The sequence below is a fragment of the Rattus norvegicus genome, chromosome 18, assembly GCF_036323735.1.
Source record: "Rattus norvegicus strain BN/NHsdMcwi chromosome 18, GRCr8, whole genome shotgun sequence".
Taxonomy (NCBI): Eukaryota; Metazoa; Chordata; class Mammalia; order Rodentia; family Muridae; genus Rattus; species Rattus norvegicus.
Window position 1 is genome coordinate 73,451,319 of NC_086036.1, and position 20,574 is coordinate 73,471,892.

At 38.9% G+C, this 20,574-nt stretch overlaps 1 protein-coding gene across 4 annotated transcripts in view; it reads right to left on the reverse strand.

Moving 5' to 3' along the window:
- Ark2n (arkadia N-terminal like PKA signaling regulator 2N) overlaps positions 1-20,574 on the reverse strand; it is an 89,656-nt gene that overhangs the window by 20,215 nt on the left and 48,867 nt on the right. For 2 of the 4 annotated variants that reach the window (NM_001107374.2, XM_039096776.2), the window contains exon 3: positions 4,118-4,285. The exons of the other annotated variants lie outside the window; for them this stretch is intronic. In NM_001107374.2, coding sequence (NP_001100844.1) covers positions 4,118-4,285 — 168 coding nt within the window. The remainder of the gene's footprint in view (positions 1-4,117; positions 4,286-20,574) is intronic. 4 annotated transcript variants of the gene reach the window in all.

The window sequence follows — 20,574 nt, forward strand, 5'->3', positions numbered from 1 at the left end:
GTCCTGTACCGGGACCTGATCTCCAGGACTCCAAGTGTGAGGCCAACCTGGGCTACTGAGACTCAAGAGTACCTCAGACTTCTTCTTTGAACTCCAACTAAAATTTTATTGTTGGGTTGCTCTGTTTCAGGATCTTACTCTGTATCCCAAGCTCGCCTCAAACTCAGAGCACAGCAATCATCCTTACTCAGTCTATTTGAGCACCACCGCTTTTTAGCACAGCAGTGGCGAGCACTCCTGCTTTATACAACTGACCAACGGCCTCACTTCGTGACTGCTGGCTCGGAAGCAGCCTATACAGCAATTCAAACAAAGGAAAAAAACAGCAAACGCACGGCAAAAGGTTAAAAATGTGCATCTTTTGCTGACCAGTGTTTGCCCTGATTTCAAATTAGTTTTTAAAATCTGCCTGTCACTCAACTCTTTTGCCTAGGTCAAAACTAACATATTAAGTGCTGACTATTTACTTGTTTGTTTAAGTTTCTGCAGACAGGCTTTCTCTTTGTAACAACAGCCCTAGCTGTCCTGGAACTCACTGTGTAGAGCAGGCTGGCCTCAAACTCCTAGAGCTCGCTTGCCTCTGCCCCCTATTTATATATTTATCTCTGGCTGGCTTGTGTACTTTGCCTCTGCCCGCTGCTCTGTCACCGACGGTTAATCACATGACCTTAAACACATCAGGGCTGTGGACTTGAGCTGAGACTCTATTATTAAAGTGAACAAATGAAGAGTCTGCTCAGTTAACTAGAACTCTCTTTATCTGTGTAACAGGGATACCAGATTACCACTGAACATTTAACTTACATCCAAAAGTCAGAACAGAGGAAGTGCCAAAACTAGGCCTACGATCATGACTCCTGTTAATTTTTATGGCTCCTACTTAGACCCATACAATGATCCCTACTGCAAACCACAGCACTCAGTTGTGTTCATTATTCACTAGCTACCTAGACCGACAGGTCTGGGGGAAATGACTTCGAAAGAGATTAAATCGCTTCACAAGAAAATGGCATGGGAGCTACTGACTAGCAGTAATTGTAGCTAAAGATTATGGCCCAACGTGCACACATACTCTGTGTGTTATAATTTAAATAAATTATGTGCATGTGAAAAATGTTAACAGCAGCATCATTTAAAGCAGAACTCCAAATGTTCAGGAAGAGAGTAAGTTGTGATATGCTCGATAGAATGCTAAACAGCGATGAAAAAAGAAACCAATGAGCCAGACTCAGGCTTAGCGAGTTCACAGCTCATGAAGAACATTTAACTGAAAGAACAAAATTTCACATGACTGTCTGCAAATCAATAACAATTCTAAAGTAGGTGTGCATTTGAACTAATAACTAATTAACAAACTAAGTACATAAGGAAATACACAGAAATGCCGAGCATTAAATACCAAATTTTAGGACAGCTTTGAGAGGAGCAGAAGCAGCAGAGCTGAAGCCACTTGGCTTTCTCCCTCACATTGCCAACACGCTGTGTTTGTTAAAAAGGATGTAGTAGGCACACGACGATCATGTTTTAAATAAGCAAGGTAAAATTTACAGTGAACCCTCCACATCCATGGTTCCACATTCAAAATGTCCACCAACTATGAATGGAAAATACTGAGGGAGAAAAACTGTACTTGAACTAAACATGGTCTCTTTGTCACGTCCCCCAAATAACATACAGCACAATGGTGAGAGCTTGTTAGTGATCCAAGGACAACTGGAAGAAAAAGATGTGTGTAAATTACACACATCCATTAGACCACTTTATACCAGGGGCTTGTTCTTTCCTATAGACTTGGATTTTGTTTTGTCAAACAGAATCTCACTCTGGCCCAAGTTAACCTGAATTTACTCTGTAGCCTACACTAGCCTTAAACTCCAAGTGACTTTCTTATTTCGGCCTGCCAAATGCTGGGATTACAGGCCTAGCCCCTGTGCTGTTTTTTGTTTTGTTTTATTTTATAATCCAAAGGTTCTGGAATAAATTCCCTCACAAACACTCTACAGTGTGATTATGCCTAAATCTGAAAATGTAAACACTACCCTATATAGAAACTGATTGGTTTTCTGTAGATCAAAAATTTTCTATATTAAGAATTACATGGGAAGCTGGGTGTGGTAGTACATGTCTCTGTATTCGGAAGACAGAGACAGGAAGATCTCTGTGGGTTCAAGGCCAGCCTGGTCTACAAAGGGAGTTCCAGGACAACTAGGGCTGTTAGAGAACTACTGTCTCAAAAAATGGGGGAAAAATTACATAGGCTAGAGAGATGGCTCAGAGGTCATCAGCACCGGTTCCTCCTCCAGAGGATCCAAGCTTGATTCCCAGCACACACGTGGTGGGTCACAACTATCTGTGTACCAGCTCCACAGAATCTAATGCCATCTTTTGGCACCAGACATGTAAGTGGTGCACAGACGTTAACACTGGGTTCAAGAGACGGCCCCATGTTTAGGAGTGGTTGCTGTTCTCACAGAGGAGACACCGCCGCAGCTCCTAACGCCTACACAGTGGCTCACGATCACCTGGAACTCCACTTCCAGGAACGATAACCTGTCCTGGCCTCTACAGATAATGCGTGTACAAGGTGCACATACAGAGAAGCAGGCACACACACCCATAAAATAAAGATTTAGCTATTCCTTTAGGGGCTTTTGGTGTGGTTTGGTTTTGGTTTTATGAAATAGGGTTTCTCTATGTGACCCTGGCTTTCCTGGAACTTGCTTTGTAGATCAGGATGCCCTTGAACTCAAGGTTTCTCCCGCCTCTGCCCCCAGAATGCTGGTATTAAAGGCATGCACCACCACCACACACTTGACTAATTTTTTTTTAAAAGAACACGCTGGGGATTGTTTGTTTTTATCCCCCAAGAATTTACTAGAAATGGTCTCTATGTAATGACATAATTAGGAAGGCAGGGAAATAAAACTGAGATGGAACAGATTACTTCTTCAGCCATGCACAGGAAAAAACAAACTGTGTAGTAGATAGAACAAACTAAATCACACAGCTTTGGGAACATGTTACAAAGCGTGCCCAGTATTTTTCATTTTAAACTACTATTTCTTTTCATAGTACTGATATAGAATACTAATAAATCCTTAAAAACTCTTGTTGGGCAAATTAAGTATTTATACATATAAAAATAAAAATCCAGAAGAAAAACAACTGGTCCAAGATCAAAACTAAAACTAAATCTAACTTCCAAATCAGACAGAAAAGTGAATCAGAAGGTCAGTAAGTCATTCTTCTTCAATGTTCATCAAAGACGGTGCAAGAAAGAATTCAGGACAATGACCACTGGCACTGTTTTTATGCAGAAAACTAGTATTATAAAACTTCCCATAAAAGTAATACTTTAGTTAATCACTAAACTACCAAACCGATGCTTTAAACCAATGAACATAATCCTTTGAAAGCAACAAAGAAAACATATACTGAATAAAAAGTTTTTTTCTAAAGGTTTCTTTCCCTTTTATCTTAAACTTAAGTACTAATCCTTTTGAAAAGCTCAAATGAAAGAGAGAATTTGAGAAAGAAAGTGAAGCTGGAGGCACGCTGACAAGTCTTCTGATAGGCAGTGGGGTTCTTTCTAAGAGCTTTAAGAGTGTCAGAGACCTAAAATAATAGGACACAAAACAAGGAGACTCCCCCTGAAACGATGGAGGCAGAAAGTGAAAGAAGGGCTTGTGAAAGGGGAGTGCGAACGAACTTACGGGGGAGGGGTTAAAAGGGACAGCCCCACAGATGAGGAAGCTCGCACAGAGGTGTCCACAGCCCCTCCGAAGAAGCAGCAAGGCGGGCGGGCGGGTAAGGCAGGGAAAGAACAGGCAGAGGAGCCATCTGGGCTGCTTTTTCACACAAGCGTCTTTCACCCAAGAGACTGCCTCCTGGAACTTACACTCCTGCCTGCATTTATGTTTTTATTTGCTTCCTTCTGGTTAAGCAGTAACACGACATGCTGCTCAAATCTCTTGTTAGACAGGGAAGCCTGGACAGTTGCAAGCATTCAATGACAGGTGGTCTGAGACCTGCTCTCCTCAGCAGGGTCTCCCACCAGAAGAAATGGTTGGTAGGGCTCATGCATCCCGTGTCATTAGAGAAGGGTAGGGAGACCAACCTGCCTCTAGAAGCTCGCTGGTCCTCCAGGTAGCTCCTGTGTCCTGGCCGCCTACTGAATTACTGTGCTCTTGGACTACTGCAGCCGCCAATAAATTGTCCACATTTATCACTTCTGGGTCAGAGCTGGTGTCAGACATATCATAATGAGCTACAACTGGAGGTCCATCTAGGGAGGAAAAAAAATGTATACTTGTATCTAGCTTGTGGGGTAAGAAATACCTCTCCAACTAATTAAGAGCCACTAAACACCAGTCGCCTTAACTACCACTGCATCTGATTAGATGCTGACTTTATGCTTTTGAACATGATGCTGAAGTAGAAAAGATAACCCAAGTCTATAAGGATGAGGGACACATTTTGGAAAGAGGAAAGGGGCATTACTTACTATGAAGAACAGAAGACAAGACAGTACTGAACAATGTAACACTGACTTATTTCTAAACAGCAACAGATTTAGAAAAGGCGATGACGCCACAAAAAACGGGGGGAGGGGTAAACTGCAGTCACCTGTTGAAATCTAACTTAATGGCTTTAGGAAAATGAATCATTTAGTAGGTAATACTAAAAGATCCTAGTAGAGGAAAATCACATGTACATTTTTTATTCACTAAACAAAGTTGGCACGAGAGCCCTGGCCCACTAACTTATTTACCTCCAATGAGGTCCTTTTGACAGTAACAGGGATGTTACACACTTCACAACACTCTACAAAAGGACAATACCTCAAAACCCACTCTCAGGATTCTGCTTTGGGTATTATACAAGGGAGAAAAAGTGTTCATATTTTCTTTTCCCTGAGAAAGATAAGCTCACTCAAGTAAAGGACGGCAACCTTGTGAGTAGGTTTTAAAGGAAGCTGAGAACTCTCTTTTTGGGAAAATAAGAGCATGCTCCCAACCCTAACCCTATCACCGACTGCAGATGATGCCAAGGTAACTGTACTGCAGTGACTCATGCCGAGAGCCCAGTAGCCATGCTTACACAGGGAACGAACGCATGCTTTCAGATGGTACTGCCACCCTCTTCTTTAAGTATTTTGAAACACTTTTCCTTCAGGACATCCCTCTCCCCCATTTTAGAACAGAGCTGAAGGAAATGCTGGGTCCTAGCCAACAGTTAGCTATGAAGAGAGAGCGGGCAAGCAAACTGCTTCTCCATTCAGATTCTAACATCATTCAACAAATGCGTATCAAACATGTTTATGACACTCTTGCCTGTGAATATATGTATCAGTGAATCAAAAAACATCATACAATGAAGGCTTATTATATATATATATATATATATATATATATATATATATCCATTGTGTAAACTATCATAGCAAACATGGAATACACATGGGGTATTTATCGCATATTTTAATGTGGCAACATTTTTTTAAATAAAAGTGATCAAACATAGAGAAGCAAATGACTTGTCAGATGCCACTATATAAAGGACAGACATCACAATATGAAATTCTGACGATCGTGGAGATTTGAGTTGACTATTAAAAATCATTTCCAGTTCCCTTACAGGAACAAATAAAGTCATCAGTGCCCATCTTTATTAAGATGGTAATAGGTTTTAGTTCAAACAGAAAATATTGTTCATTTGGGGGTTTTCGTTAAAAAAAAAAGTGCATCTTTCTATAGAATTTTCGTCAGAGTTCAAAATGACTACTATAGAATCATGATAGTGGGTAACATCCAAATACTTAGGTACAGAGGGTAAGGGCCAAGTACAATATTGACTATGTGACCACAGGTTCTATCTTTCAAAGAGCTTTGTGGGTTTCTTCAGATGTTTGCAGTGATTTACTGGTTTTTCTAAAATTAATATAACCAATAACAATACAGAGCCATTTATCCTTGTATTCCCCACCTCTGCCCCCAAATTGAGGAAAGAGGTCACCAGTCAAGTCAAAATTGTACCACTCCTACATGTATCGTCATGCAAATGAGCATAAAATGTATGCGTACATGCAGAGTCACATCACCTACCCATGGACAACTTGTCTGAAAGTCTTCATCAGCAGAAAATACAAGCATTAACTTGTTATCTGGCTTCATTCTTGTATCTTCCATATTTCCAAACCGCACACCTTATAACTTAGCTTAAATTTAGTATTTATCATAAACAAAGACAGCAATATTTTCATATTTAATTATACTTAACAGTTAAATTATGTTCACTGTCACTTCGTTTCCAGTGGATTCAAACAATGACAACTTACAACTACATAAATTTTAGAGAAGTATTTTTCCAACTCTGACTTTCAGTGAGAAAGCACTACTAAAGGCCGTGTGTCCGGGGGTCCCCTTACACAATCAGCAGTAAGTCAAGACATAATAAGTAAGGCACTGGCACCAGGGTCTGATCTCTACAAGGATGTGATATTAACTAATGGTGACAGTTTGTGACAGGGTTCTCTGGCTGCATAGCATGTAAGTAGAGGGTGTGTGTGTGTGTGTGTGTGTGTGTGTGTGTGTGTGTGTGTGTGTGTGTATGTGTGATTACATTTACTACGGGAGTGTGTGCGAGCACCATTTGCACGGACAAGTCAGAAGACAGCTTGCAGGAATCAGTTTTCTCTTCCCATCCTGTGGGTTCTGATGCTCAAACTTGGGTCAGGCTTTGCAGAAAGCACCCTCATCCACTGAGCCATTTTATAACCCTTTCATCTGCTTTTTTAGGAAAACTCTGTGTTAACAGAAAGACTGAACATTGTCCGTTCATGACTGTACAGAGTAAATGGGGATATGTCCTCTTGTGATTATTCATGAATGCTGTTTGAAAGACTCAATTCCTACTAAGAAATTGTTTTAACTTGCAAGAATATCAAAATATCGACACCTCAAGTAGGCCTACGTGGAAACACTAACAGTTTAAGGTTCCATTATTAGCATAAGCATATTCTACACAACAAATGAGGCTACTCAAACTACATCCTCCCCTTTGTCTATGGAAACCAATCACCCTATAAAAATCAGCACACAATAATAGATTGCTAGTTTTTATAAGCCATTAAAGGCATCTCCTTATACATACAAACTGAATACTAATAATAATTAGTTAATAACATCAGTGTGCACTTTATCCATGTGCTGCTTTCCCTCACTAATTGCTTTTGGGGGAGGACCCAGACAGCTAGGATTAGAGACATGCACCATTATGCCCAGTTAACAGAAATAGTTTTGAGTGTATTCTAACTGGTTACAATTACGAAAGAAGAAAAGTCTTAAAATTGACAAGTCCGCCAGCCATCTTTTATGTCAGAACATCAACCCAAAGCTAGGGAGGCAGTTCAGTCGTCAAGGACCTGCCTAGCACGCACAAGGTTCTGGTTTAATTTCCAGCAACACCATACACTGTGCTACGTCTATACTAAGCTCCTATATGAATAGGTTCTAATCAAGCTCTAGACACACACACACACACACACACACACACACACACACACACACACACACACACGGGCACACATCTCGTGCACATGGATGCAAATGCACCAACCCTGACAGTCATTTCTCAGGCACCATTCGCCTTTTGCTGTAGTTTGGAAGCAAGAACTGTCGCTGGCCTTTAAGTCTCCAAGTAGGCCACACCACCTAGCTAACAAGCCCACAAGTCCTCCTGCCCCCCACACTGGAACTAGACACGGACAGTATTACCTGGCTTCTTTACATGGGTTCTGGAACTGAACTCAGGTCCTCATGTTTGTGCCACAAGCACTTTACTAAGTGAGCTGTCCCTCCAGGCAGGGTCCGACTGTTCGAAAACAAACGCTGATGAATCTGCATTGCTACTCTTTCCTAAGAAACTGAAGTTTACTCTTTCCGACCTTCAACCTTCACTATTGATATTAAATGTTTCATAAAATTAGTTTCTTTTTCAAATATGTCCTAATTGGAAAAAATCAAAATCACACCAAAAAAAAACCCCAAAATATTTCTTTAATATGCTTACTCATAATGAATTTTCCTTTCAAATTTTGTAACTAGAAGCATACATACTGTTTTATAACTATACAAGGTAATCACACAATTTAACTGCTTCCCTACCCACCCACCCCCCATTTTCCAGTACTGGGTCTTGTGAATGCTGGGCACTAACCATTAAACTACACTCACAGCCTTTTTAAAATTTCGAGACAGGGGGGCTGGAGAGATGGCTCAGCGGGTAAGAGCACTGACTGCTCTTCCAGAGGTTCTGAGTTCAATTCCCAGCAACCACATGGTGGCTCACAACCATCTGAAATGGGATCCGATGCCCTCTTCTGGTGTGTCTGAAAACAGCTACAGTGTATTCATATACATAAAATAAATAAAAAGATTAAAAAAATGTTTTAAAAAAAATTTGAGACAGGGTCTAGCCTAGGCATCTACCCCCACCCAACTTCTTTCAGAACAGATGAAAAACCTAAGTTCCTTAAGTAGAACTATTAAAGAAAGACTCTGAGAGTGAGTCTTGCAATTTCAATAGCAGATACAAAAGTTGTATTTTCTACTGATAAAGACTTTCAAACAGGTTGTTGCCACAGTGTTGCTGGTGGCTAGCAAGGGAAACCAGTGCGGGCTTGAGGAACCAAAGAGAAGGGACAGACTTCCAGATATAAGGAGAGTGAATTTTAGAAGAACCTACTTTTTGGGTTTTTTTGTTTTGTTTTTTTGGAGCTGAGGACCGAACTCAGGGCCTTGTGCTTGCTAGGCAAGCGCTCTACCACTGAGCTAAAAATCCCCAACCCAAAAATCTACTTTTTAAAAACACTAATTTTATTATATTCTAGAACACTAAATTATAAATTTATATTTGTAAAAGACAAAAATGCTTGAGGATACTTATTTTGTTTATTCATTACCATCAAAGGAAAAAATCCAGAACCATTTGAATAAATAAGAAAGTAGCCAAAAGAACTCTTGGAAAAGAATTATGTCAACAGAAAACCAAAGAAAGACAAGGAAGTGTTGTCTCTGAACAAACAACCTGAAGTATAAAAAGCTGTATGAGTACAGTTTTCTTCTGAAGAACATCATAAAGCCATTTTAATATAAAAATGTAAAGCAGGGGGCTAACCATGATGAAATTTTATGTTCTACATTTTATGTTTAGGAATTATGCTGCTTTTAAAATAAAAAGGAGACAGACAGTCTGCTCATCTCAACAACTAAAAAATTTATACTTCACAAAGTTCCAACCATGCAAATAATTTTAGGAATTACATTGTCTCATACTGACAAACAATAAGTCACTTTGTTCAGAATAAATGTCACCTATAATAGATGAAAGAGTTCCATTTATCACTTTGAGAGGATCAACGAGGTAAAGGGTTCTTCAAGATACTCAGAATACCCAAAAAGGTGATCGAAAGAAAATGACAGCTTAACGAGTCAGCATTGTGTACAAAGATAAGAAGGCGCTGACTCCAGTGAATGCAATGAAAAGATAAGGCAGGGGGCTGGGGATTTAGCTCAGTGGTAGAGCGCTTACCTAGGAAGCGCAAGGCCCTGGGTTCGGTCCCCAGCTCCGAAAAAAAGAACCAAAAAAAAAAAAAAAAAAAAAAAAAAAAAAAGAAAAGATAAGGCAGGATCATTTCTAGAGATACTTAAAGGAACCTAGACACACAGGCACGAAGCATCTGAAGAGGCTGCCATCTGCTTTAAGGGCTCAGATCTACAGAAAGTGACTAAAGCATGCACTGCACACTACGGGAGAGAGCATGTATCACGTGCTAGCTCAGCCATGTCTCCCAGTCTAACTCCTTGCTAAAGATTCAACTCATTCAATGTTTTACTGGGTTCTTTAAACAGACCCAGTCTACATTTTTCCATTTTCCCAAATACTCCTTGATTCTTTTAAAAAAATCTATGTATTTAATGTATGTGAATGCCCTATCTGCATGTATGCCTGCATGACAAGAGGACAGACAGGATAGGTCAGATTCCATTATAGATGCTGTGAACCATTGTTTGTTGCTGGGAATTGAACTGGGAAGCCAATGCTCCCATCCACTGAGCTATCTTTCCAGACCTTGATTTTTAACATGCTAACCAGTAGAGCACATAGTTTAATGGACAGACTTTTATGTTTATAATGGTATTTTATCTTCCTTTCAGTATACCAATTTCAAAATTGAAAGTCATCCTAAAAATACTGTGCAAAATCCATAAATTATAACACTTCTAGTTTTATTGGGAATAGTATGAATTAGCTGGTAGAAAATGACTAAAATTACAACAGAGTCCTCAATAGAGTAACAAGAAACATTTCTTTTTCAAACTCTTTATTTGATCTATTAGTTACACTCCAGATGCACAGATGTATAAAGATTATAAAGAAAATGCAATAAAATAAAAACAGCAATTAAATAACATTCTTCTCAAATCTTGAAAGTTCTAATAAAAACAACACATTTTTATGGCAGCCATTCCCCTTTGTTTATGACAAATCTGTAAGACTGTGGTGACCTAATACAGCAATTCAACCACCTCGTCCATGCTTCATGCTCTGGTTTGCTACTGACCCTGATCTCCCTACACTTCAAAGGAAGACCTCCCTCCAAACGCATAGAAATGAAGTCATGGTCAATGCTATCTACGTTTATAAATTCACACACCTTCTAGAGAAACCAACACATTTCTTGTGTATACTATGATTAAAGGCACCTATGCCATTTTTAAAGAGGATTTGAGCTGAACCTAGAATTTTATATAACAAATTAACAAAATATATTTAATAAATGTATGTTTAATAAATTTGATAGAAGTGCTTTAATACTATATGTTCTAACATGTGGCATAACACAAAATCTTCTCACCACCCCCATGCATTACTTAAACCATTTTTGAAAGGATAAAAAGTATCAGCTAAATAAAATATAATACTTTTAGAAGACTTCCTTTTAGTAATTTGCCTGTCATTTTTACTATGTACTTATGAAGATAACAAGACTCCTGCATACCATTTTTCCTATAACTATGATGTAGCTTTGCCATCGGGCAAGGTCAACCACGATCCTAAAAGTGAACCGTGAGACCTGGTGCGATGATACACGACTGTGTCAAGTCTCACAACTCGAGGTGGAGCCAAGAGGAGTCTCCATTATTCTTGGCTACACAGGAAGTGCAGGCCTACCTGCATCACAGGAGACCCTGCCTTAAAAATAAATTAGTTAATTAATTAACAATTTAAGAAAAAGAAGAAGAAAGTTATCAATAAGGTAACTTTGCAAGGTAACAAAGGCCTGCAATCTCAGGATACAGCAACGCTGAGGCAGGAGGATTACAAGTTCAAAGGCAGCTGCACAGCAGGACCTTGTCATTAACAAAATACAAATTATCAGTAGTATCAGTTTAAGATGCCTTGGTGAACAGGATGATACACTAGGTAACTTTTCACTGACAGCGACAGTGTACTGACTTACGTACGCTTTCATAAGCTGAGAAAAACCTACACTCAGAGGCCCTCTCTTAAAACCCAATAACAGTAAGCAAGATAAATTCATTTGTGTCTGAAGGAGGGTCTGTCTGTGTCTGTCTGTCTGTTTGTTCGTTTTGCCTTTTAAAGACAGGATCTCATTTCATTATGACGCCCTCACTGGCCTGGAACTTGCTATGTTCACTAGGCTGACTTAAAATCATCAAATTCACTTGCCTCTGTCTCCCAAGTGCGAGGATTAAAGGCATGTACCACAAAGCCAGACTAGCTCTTTTTTATTTTTTTATTTGGCATGTCAGCAATAATTTATGTCCAAAGACACTGTCTTAAAAGAAAAATCTTCCCCCACTCCATTTTAACTATCATAATTAAGTTTATATGTGAGCAGATCTCTTCCTGCCCACCTCCCCCAAACACCCCGTATGTTAGGAAGCAAGAAATGAGTATTGTATTAATGATTGAATCTATTCTATCAGTATAGGCTGTAACACAGGAATCTGCCCCTAGCTACTTATCAAATAGTTTTGATGACTTCAGATTAAGCTATAGGTATATATGTGTATTACGTGGCACATCCCTGAGATCAGACACCTTTATGTTGCTTAGGAAAAACAACAAGACAGAAAGAAATGAGCGAGTGAAGAAAGGAAACAAGAAAGGAGGAAGGAGAGAGAGAAAATTAAAGGTAAGTTTCTTATTTAAAAAAACTTCATGAGGGGGCTGGAGAGATGGTTCTTACTAAGTTAAGAGCAGTTGCTCTTGCAGAAGACTGGAATTCAGTCCCCAGTACTCATATACTGCTAACAACCATCTGTGTCTCAGGTTCCAGGGACCCACTGCCTTCTGACCTCAGAGGGCAACAACTAACTGTGGCACACATACATGCATTTGAGCAAAACATTTAAATAAATAAAATATTTTTAAATTAAAAATTCATGCAAAATATTAAATTGTAAGCTTTTAATTTCTCGTTATTCTAAACTAAAATTTTACTTGAACTCAATTTAAAGTTAACTCAATTTTAATAATGCTATAAATATATATCAATATAGTTGCTACTGTCTCATAAGTGGCTCTAATACCTTACTTTAATCTGTAAGAGTCTCTTAAAATGATTAGGTATGGAACATTTCAGAGTGTTAAACAGTAAATATCAAGGAGAAAACAGACTGCAGAAAAATTATGAGAAAATAAACTTAGTAAGGGGATGAAGCCCTTAAGATGTCACCAACTAAATCTTCAACTTGATTGTCTAATTTTCTACCTATTCCATTAAAAAAAAAAAAAAAACCCCACAAATGAAAACAACCTGATAGATAAGAGATAATTCTCTGCACAGATGTTAAGAGACGGTCCAATCCAGATGAAAGATGACACTCTGATAGAAAAGCCTTTCAGCAATGCCTGGATTCGCCGTGTTGTAGGTTGAAATATGCTTCCTGCCGGGACTATCCCTTTACAGACTACACGTTCAGTCCAAACAGGACGCAGTTTCTATCACTGTTTGTACACTGCTGTGCCACCACAGGAGTTCCCAGGGGACGGAGGCTACTAGGCACTTCCATAACACCACACTGAGGGCACGTTTAATGATCCACTTTTTAAGTGTCTATAGTACAAACTCAAACTATTTAAAGGGAGAATTTTGAATCTGTGCATTCTGGAAATGATGCTATCATTAGAGTAAATCTATTCTCAAAACTATAATCCTTAAGACAGTAGTAATGTATTATTTTTAAGGCACTGTGTGAAAATTAAATCAGAATAAATTTTTATAGGTTTCTACTGCAAAATTATCCTGAAGGCTAAACTCTTCAAACTATAGAATGCCAAGTCTTAATATTCTAAGATAAACTCTTAATATTTTAGTATATATTCTTTAAATTAAGTCAGTGTTACGGCACACCCTCTTTCTACCAAAACTCACTTCTACATCTTTATCCACACATTTGCAGAAAAGACTTCCCAAAATGACAAGTGTTTAACATTTCCTCAAGTACTTAAAACACTATTCCATCACTTTGCAAGGTTAACTATTACTTGAAATTTCCAACTCGTTGAATTTTTTCCTTGTTTGATATATAGCCAAGGTGGTGGCACATGCCTTTAATCTCAACATTTAGGAACTCTGTGAGTTCAAGGCCAGGCTGCTCTACATAGTGAGTTCCAGACTAGCCAGGGGCTACAAAATAAGACAAAAACAAAAGAAAACAAAAAACCTAAAGACCTCTAACTGAACAACAAAATGAGATCATATCCACTCGATGCATCAATAACAGCAATCATTTTCTTATATGCTAAAGATTAGTCTTTTTATCTTAAAAATAAATATAATTTTCAGTCATGCTTAATATGTTAAATATTTTATCAGAAAGCAAAATAGAACTCATATTAGTGTATGCATGCACTAGAAAAGTCATAGTAATATGCTGAAATGAAAGTAGCATTTTCTTAGTCTATAAGTCTAATAAAATTTGTGATTCTAGAATGAAAGTAAAGACAAATTTCCTTTGAACACATCTCTCAATTCCAAGGAAAGATTGTTGATTAATTTAAAGTCCAGTCAGTTACCTAAAAACAATATTATTCCTTCTGTTGATATAAAACAAAACACACAGACACACGCACGCACGCACGCACACACACGCACGCACGCACACGCACGCACGCACACACACACACACACACACATACATGTATCTATGTATATAGACTGATGAGTTTGTAACTATACTCTCACTTCGGAGAAAACCTCATCAACCATAAGAAACTCCTATATCCTTACAAGGAAAAGCCTTGATGTTTATACCTCACCCTAACAGACTGAAAACAAGGTTCATAAACTCATTACATAGTAATAAGAACATCAATCTACAAAGATATTCTCAGGAAAAGACGTGTTAAACCTTCCGCAATCAACTCACAATTCTCATACACTTAAATTGTGAAAATTAAAAATTTACAAGTATTTGTTTAATTCAACTCTTCTTAGAAAAGGGAGGTCTTGCCTCAGCCGATGCCGCATGCTCAGTGATCTGCCTGGAACGTGTGCGGCCCTGGGTGCAGCTCAGCATCACCAACAGAAACAGGCTTGGGCCAGCTCAGCTAAGCAGAGCATCTGCCTAGCACCCAGGCCTGGGCTGGATCCTAGGAGCCTCGTGAACTGGATATGGTAGAGTCATGAGGTTCAGAAGTTTAAGATTCCATCCCTCAGCTACACAGTGTTCAAGACCAGCCTATGCTATAAGAAACCCCGTCTCGGGGTTGGGGATTTAGCTCAGCAGTAGAGCGCTTGCCTAGCGAGCACAAGGCCCTGGGTTCGGTCCCCAGCTCCGAAAAAAAGAAAAAAGAAGGGGCTGGGGATTTAGCTCAGTGGTAGAGCGCTTACCTAGGAAGCGCAAGGCCCTGGGTTCGGTCCCCAGCTCCGAAAAAAAGAACCAAAAAAAAAAAAAAAAAAAAAAAAAAAAAAAAGAAAAAGAAGAAGAAAAAAAAAAAGAAACCCTGTCTCAAAATTAGGTGGGAAGACACAAGGGTGTTTTTTCTCCCCGCATAAGGTTACTGATAAATATTAAGATAAATTACAAGTTTTAATTTTTTACATATAAAATTCTAAATATCATGCCTAATCCATGAGGCATAGAATATTTCTTTTTCACTGATATGAAGGAAAAGGGCAAATTTCTCTTGCAAGAAAAAAACTCAAAATCCAGTTAATATTAGCAAAATTGCATATTCCTAACTGAAGGCTTTCATGCCAAGTTAGCTGTCTCTCACCATAACTCCTACCAATCCTCAAAAAATATGCTTTTAAATCCCACATACAAACACATCTACCATCCTGAAAGACTTTTCTTTGTCCAGGGATGACTTTGATTGAGCTCCTGGTCCTCCTGCCTCCACCTCCCCACTCCTGGGATTAAAAACCTATTATCACCATGTCCAACAAACCCGACAATCCTGCCATGTTTACTCCCTTTAAAATAACCAGAGATGATTTATTTTCAGTCTAATGAATGAAAGAAAACAGAATTAAACTAGTATATTCACTAAGTGTTTTTCACTAGAAACTCAAAACCACATTCAATTCGACTGACTGCTATCTACCAGGGTTAATTTAAAGCTCAAGATTAAAAGTTTATTTATGTATGATGAGAAAGAAACACGGTGTTGCCCGATGAGGACGTCTTCATTTCCCATCATTTCAATTCCTTACAGTTAACTGAGGACCAAAATAGGAAAGGGAAAATGCAGAAATGACCGACTCACGAATGTTAATTTCCACAATGATATTCTGAGCAGTGTGATGAAATCTTCCACAGTCCTGAACTCAAGCTCTGAATTATTCCTTTGTCGGGACTATCACCAAAGACAGCTGCCATGTCAGTTAGGAGGCTATTCTAGGCCAGTGTTACTCACCTTACTACATCACAGAAAGGGTAACTACAGTCTGGTGGGGTACTCTGAGGCGGCAACAATCCACACAGCTTATCAGTGTATGCTTATTGCTGTTATTAACCTTGATGTGACTGGTTTATAAACTAAGCTTTAGAGTAGAGATGCGCATACAGGGAAGACAGTATGTATCCATGGTTCTGACTGTGGCTAACGCTTACAGTGTCCCCCGGACATCTTAGAGCACCCCTTCCTGTGAGGGGGACTACTGAACTACTTTCCTGAAGTAAAGTGACCCTTACCATATTTCCCCCTCCCCTTGAGGAAGGGTTTTCCTATAACCCAGACCAACCTCAAACTCTTGATTCTCCAGCCTCAACCTCTTAAATGTTAGGATGACAGGCCTGCAACATCATGCCATGATATTCTACACGTTATGTTGTATAGTTAGTACAAAAGTAAATATCTACTCAAGAAAGCAATATGTGCTTCTCATGTACAATATATTACAATTAATGAAGACTATTAACAAATTAATTAAATAACAAGGAATTAAAAATGCTTATATAGTACATTATTTCAGTCTTCATAGAAAAACTGAATTAGAAAAATCGAATCAAACAGGATTTAAATTAGAGTGAGGACTATGGAACAGATGGTACGAGAATCTCTATTTACCAACTATCTACTTTTACTGAGTTGCTTTCACTAAATTTTTTATTTAGATTTTTCTTATGCATGAACATAAAACAATCATTCCTTCCTACCTATTGTTGTAAGACTATGTTCCAACCTACAAAATAAAACACAAGTTTATCCAACTGCTGCTTTCTGTTTAAAATACTATTTGGTTTGTTTTTGAAATGGCTTCGCATAGCCCAGGCTAGCTTCAGACTCCCCTACAGCTGAAGCTGGCTTCCTGCCTCCCTCTCTCCCAAGTGTTGCCGCCAGGCTCAGCTAATACCTAAAGGAAAACAAACAGACAAAAACCTGCTTACTGTGCAGTCTCTAAAGTAGCATCAGAAGAAACTTTTATACCAACAGTTTAGCTTTCCTTAATCCACAAAGTAGACAATACACCTTAATGACAAGTTCATGGGTGATTCAGAAAGTTTTCCATTTTTAGCAGTTACTGTCTTTGGGAATTCTAAAACACTGCCAACCTTCAAACTGGCAAGAACATAAAAGCAGCAAAGTGTTGTGTGGCAGCGCTTGAAAGCTGGGCATCAGCACGTAAGCACCTGACTGGGCGCCGGGGAACTCTTGGAGTACCCAGCCATGTTTTGGGTCTCTGGGTTCAGGGACTGCTCATGGCCTTAACCAATGTACAAACCAGTTAGTTCCCCATATACATTCAGGACCTCTCTGCCTCTGAACTTAACAGAACAGTCAGTCTTCTAGAACACTGCCTATAAAGTCCTGTCACACCATACTCCTCTACCAAGTAATCCTGGCTACACACATCAAAATCCCATAGCACAACTGATGTCAGCTTTGAGACACTGAGGCCACTTAACATAACAATAATCTAGAAAAGTGTATTTTTATCTCAATACCCTTAACTCAGGAAAGCAGCAACAGAACTGTTTTTTGGTTTCTTTGTCTTAAGCCTGATAGTTACAGCACGGATGAGCGCTGTCAAAATTCACTAACCAAGCCAAAGCAGCTTACTCTAAAGAAATCATAAAATAACTGATATCATACAGTGTCACCCTTTTTCATAGCTTCAGTGATCTATCTGGGAAAATGTGTTCTCTTATTTATGCCTCTGCTAAACTAAGAATCTGGAGTGGCTTAACAATACCGCCAACCAGGATGGTGCCAAGATATTTAAAGTTTATTTCTTTTTTTAAAGTTTTCAAGATAATATTTAGTGTACAATTTTGGTCGAGAGCCACTATATATTGAATAGTTTAACTGTGTTGGTTTTAGAATTCTAAAACGTAGTACTTTGTCAGGTGAACCCGTAACCAACCTTCACCTGACTGAAGAGCTCTTATTTTAGATGTTTTTTAATTGTACAGAAAACTACGCAAAGGATGTACAAAATCTATGTGTACGTCTGGGCGAGTCTTACAGAAACCTGAGTGTCTGCCAGGGTATTAAATGTGTGTGCCACTGAGAGCAAATGAGTCTTGTGTTTAAGTTTGGGGTATGCAGACTAAGGATGTAAGCTGTAGCGTGTTTGCCTAGCATGCATGGAGCCTGGGTTCAATTCCCAACACTGCCTGAACCCAGATGTGGTGGTACATTCCTATAATACCAATATTTGGAGGTTCAGAAGTTCAAGGTCATCCTCAACTGGAAGTCAAACTAAACTGGGCTACAATGAGACCCTATCTCAGAGAGAGAGAGAGAGAGAGAGAGAGAGAGAGAGAGAGAGAGAGAGAGAGAGAGGGGGAGAGGGAGAGGGAGAGGGAGAGGGAGAGGGAGAGGGAGAGGGAGAGGGAGAGGGAGAGGGAGAGGGAGAGGGAGAGGGAGAGATAGAAAGTATAGATAGGGCATATATTCCCTATATAGGATATATTAGTAACTCTAAGTTGTCCTGCAGTTAAAAAAAAGCTTTTCATATAATCTAAGCATATTCCAAATATGTGACTATAAACAGATACTAATATCAATAGAAGAACAGTTTACCAGACTATGCTTTAAGGTTTGGCCCTACACAAACTTCATCCTTGGGCTGGATTGTAAAATCTTCATTTTCAAGACCAATATTAAATAGGTTGCCTTCTCACACTACTCTTTTTTTTTTTTCTTTTCTTTTCTTTTTCTCGGAGCTGGGGACCAAACCCAGGGCCTAGTAAGCGCTCCACCACCGAGCTAAATCCCCAGCCCCCTCACACTACTCTTGACTATACTATTACAGTAGCTTTCCCATCCAACTTCCTCTCAGTCTTTATCTCCTATATGCTTTATTGTTATTACTATTATTCTTGGTAAGAAACTACCCAATGATAACGAATGCATTTATTATCTGGCTACTCTAGGAAGAGTTTATTTCATGAGGGAAGAGGCTTCATTCACTATTGTGTCCCGACACTGCATAACAGGTACAAAAATACTTTCTGAATAAAATGACTGACTAATGTCGGGTTATACCATCTACCTACATCAAGATGTTGTATGAAGGACAGACCTAACCTTGGGATATAGTTCCATAACAGAACCCTTGCCTAGCATGTGGAAGGCCTTGGTCGGCTTTTATGCCCAGCACCACCAAAAAACAAAACAAAATTGGAAAACACAATCTAATGAATTGTTCTATCACTTTTACTACATCTTCTTTCTCAAACATGACTCCTTTTATCATTTAGTGGCTACTTATAAATATGCAAAAGAACACATCCTTATCAAAAATGACTGCAGACACTAAAACCTTTTCAATGACACCACTCATTTTTTATTCCTCCATGCTTCTGCACAAATTTTTAATCCCATTCTACTTAATAATAAACTTTTCAAGTTTGTTACCTACATTTCTTCAACTTCATCTTCTCCTCTTCTGACTACTCTTTCTCCACTAAATCCATTATTTAAAAATGTTTAAAAACAAATTCTTTGAGAAGGATGTACCTTCTCCTACTATATCAGCCTTAGGAAAACCAGACCAAATAGAATGTATACTTTATTTTCCTTGTGGTTTTTGACAGTGTCCCATTATGTGTCCCATGCTGATTTAACTTTCTATCACCCTCTCAGCCTGCTAGGCTGTGAGTAGCTACAGAGCAGCACCACATCTCACCACACAAGAGGCCTGTCTTTGAGACATGGTCTCAGTTGGTGGCTTAGGTTGGCTTTCAACTTGCTATTGAGTCCAGCCTTGAATTAGACTCCTGCCTATTTGGAATGCTAGGTTCTAGATGGTCACCACCCTACTTGGCTTAAGCAGAATTTAAAATGTAACCATTTTCCTTTTGCCCTATTACAAGTATTGGGTAGAAATAAATATAGGGTACAAGTCAGAAAGCTGATCTATTAAATACTGGCTTCACCTATCTTTGGATGAATATAAAAATAGGTACTTAAAATCTTGACTTTAGGAAATGATGAGAGAACACGTATAATAAGGACTAAGGTCCTAGCCTCAAAAGTATGAGTGCTGGACATGAACACTAACAAGCATGAATGTTGAGAACTACATGACACATTTGTCAAAATTCACAAAACTAAGCAAAACTAAGTGAACCCTAGCAGTAGATAAAGGACTTTAGGTAATAACAGAAGGTCAATGTAGGTTTATCATTGTAAAAAAAAAAAAAAAAAAGTGTTCTTTAATTTTTTAGTTTAAGTTGGTGATAGCAGGAGGCTATATGCAGAGGCAGGAATTTGGAAGAATTCTTGCTCAAATTTGCTGTAAAATGAAAACTACTAAAAAGTAAGTTTAAAAGCCAGGTGGTGGTGGCAAATACTTTTAATCCCAGCATTTGGGAGGCAGAGGCAGGTGGATCTCTTGAGTTCAAGGCCAGCCTGGTCTACAGTGAATTCTAGGACAGCCAGGGCTAAATAGAGAAACCCTGTCTCAAAAAGAAAAAACATTAAAAAACAGGAATGATGATAATCTCATGTTAAATAAACATGGTCTTTTTTTTTTTTTCTTTTTTTCGGAGCTGGGGACCGAACCCAGGGCCTTGTGCTTGCTAG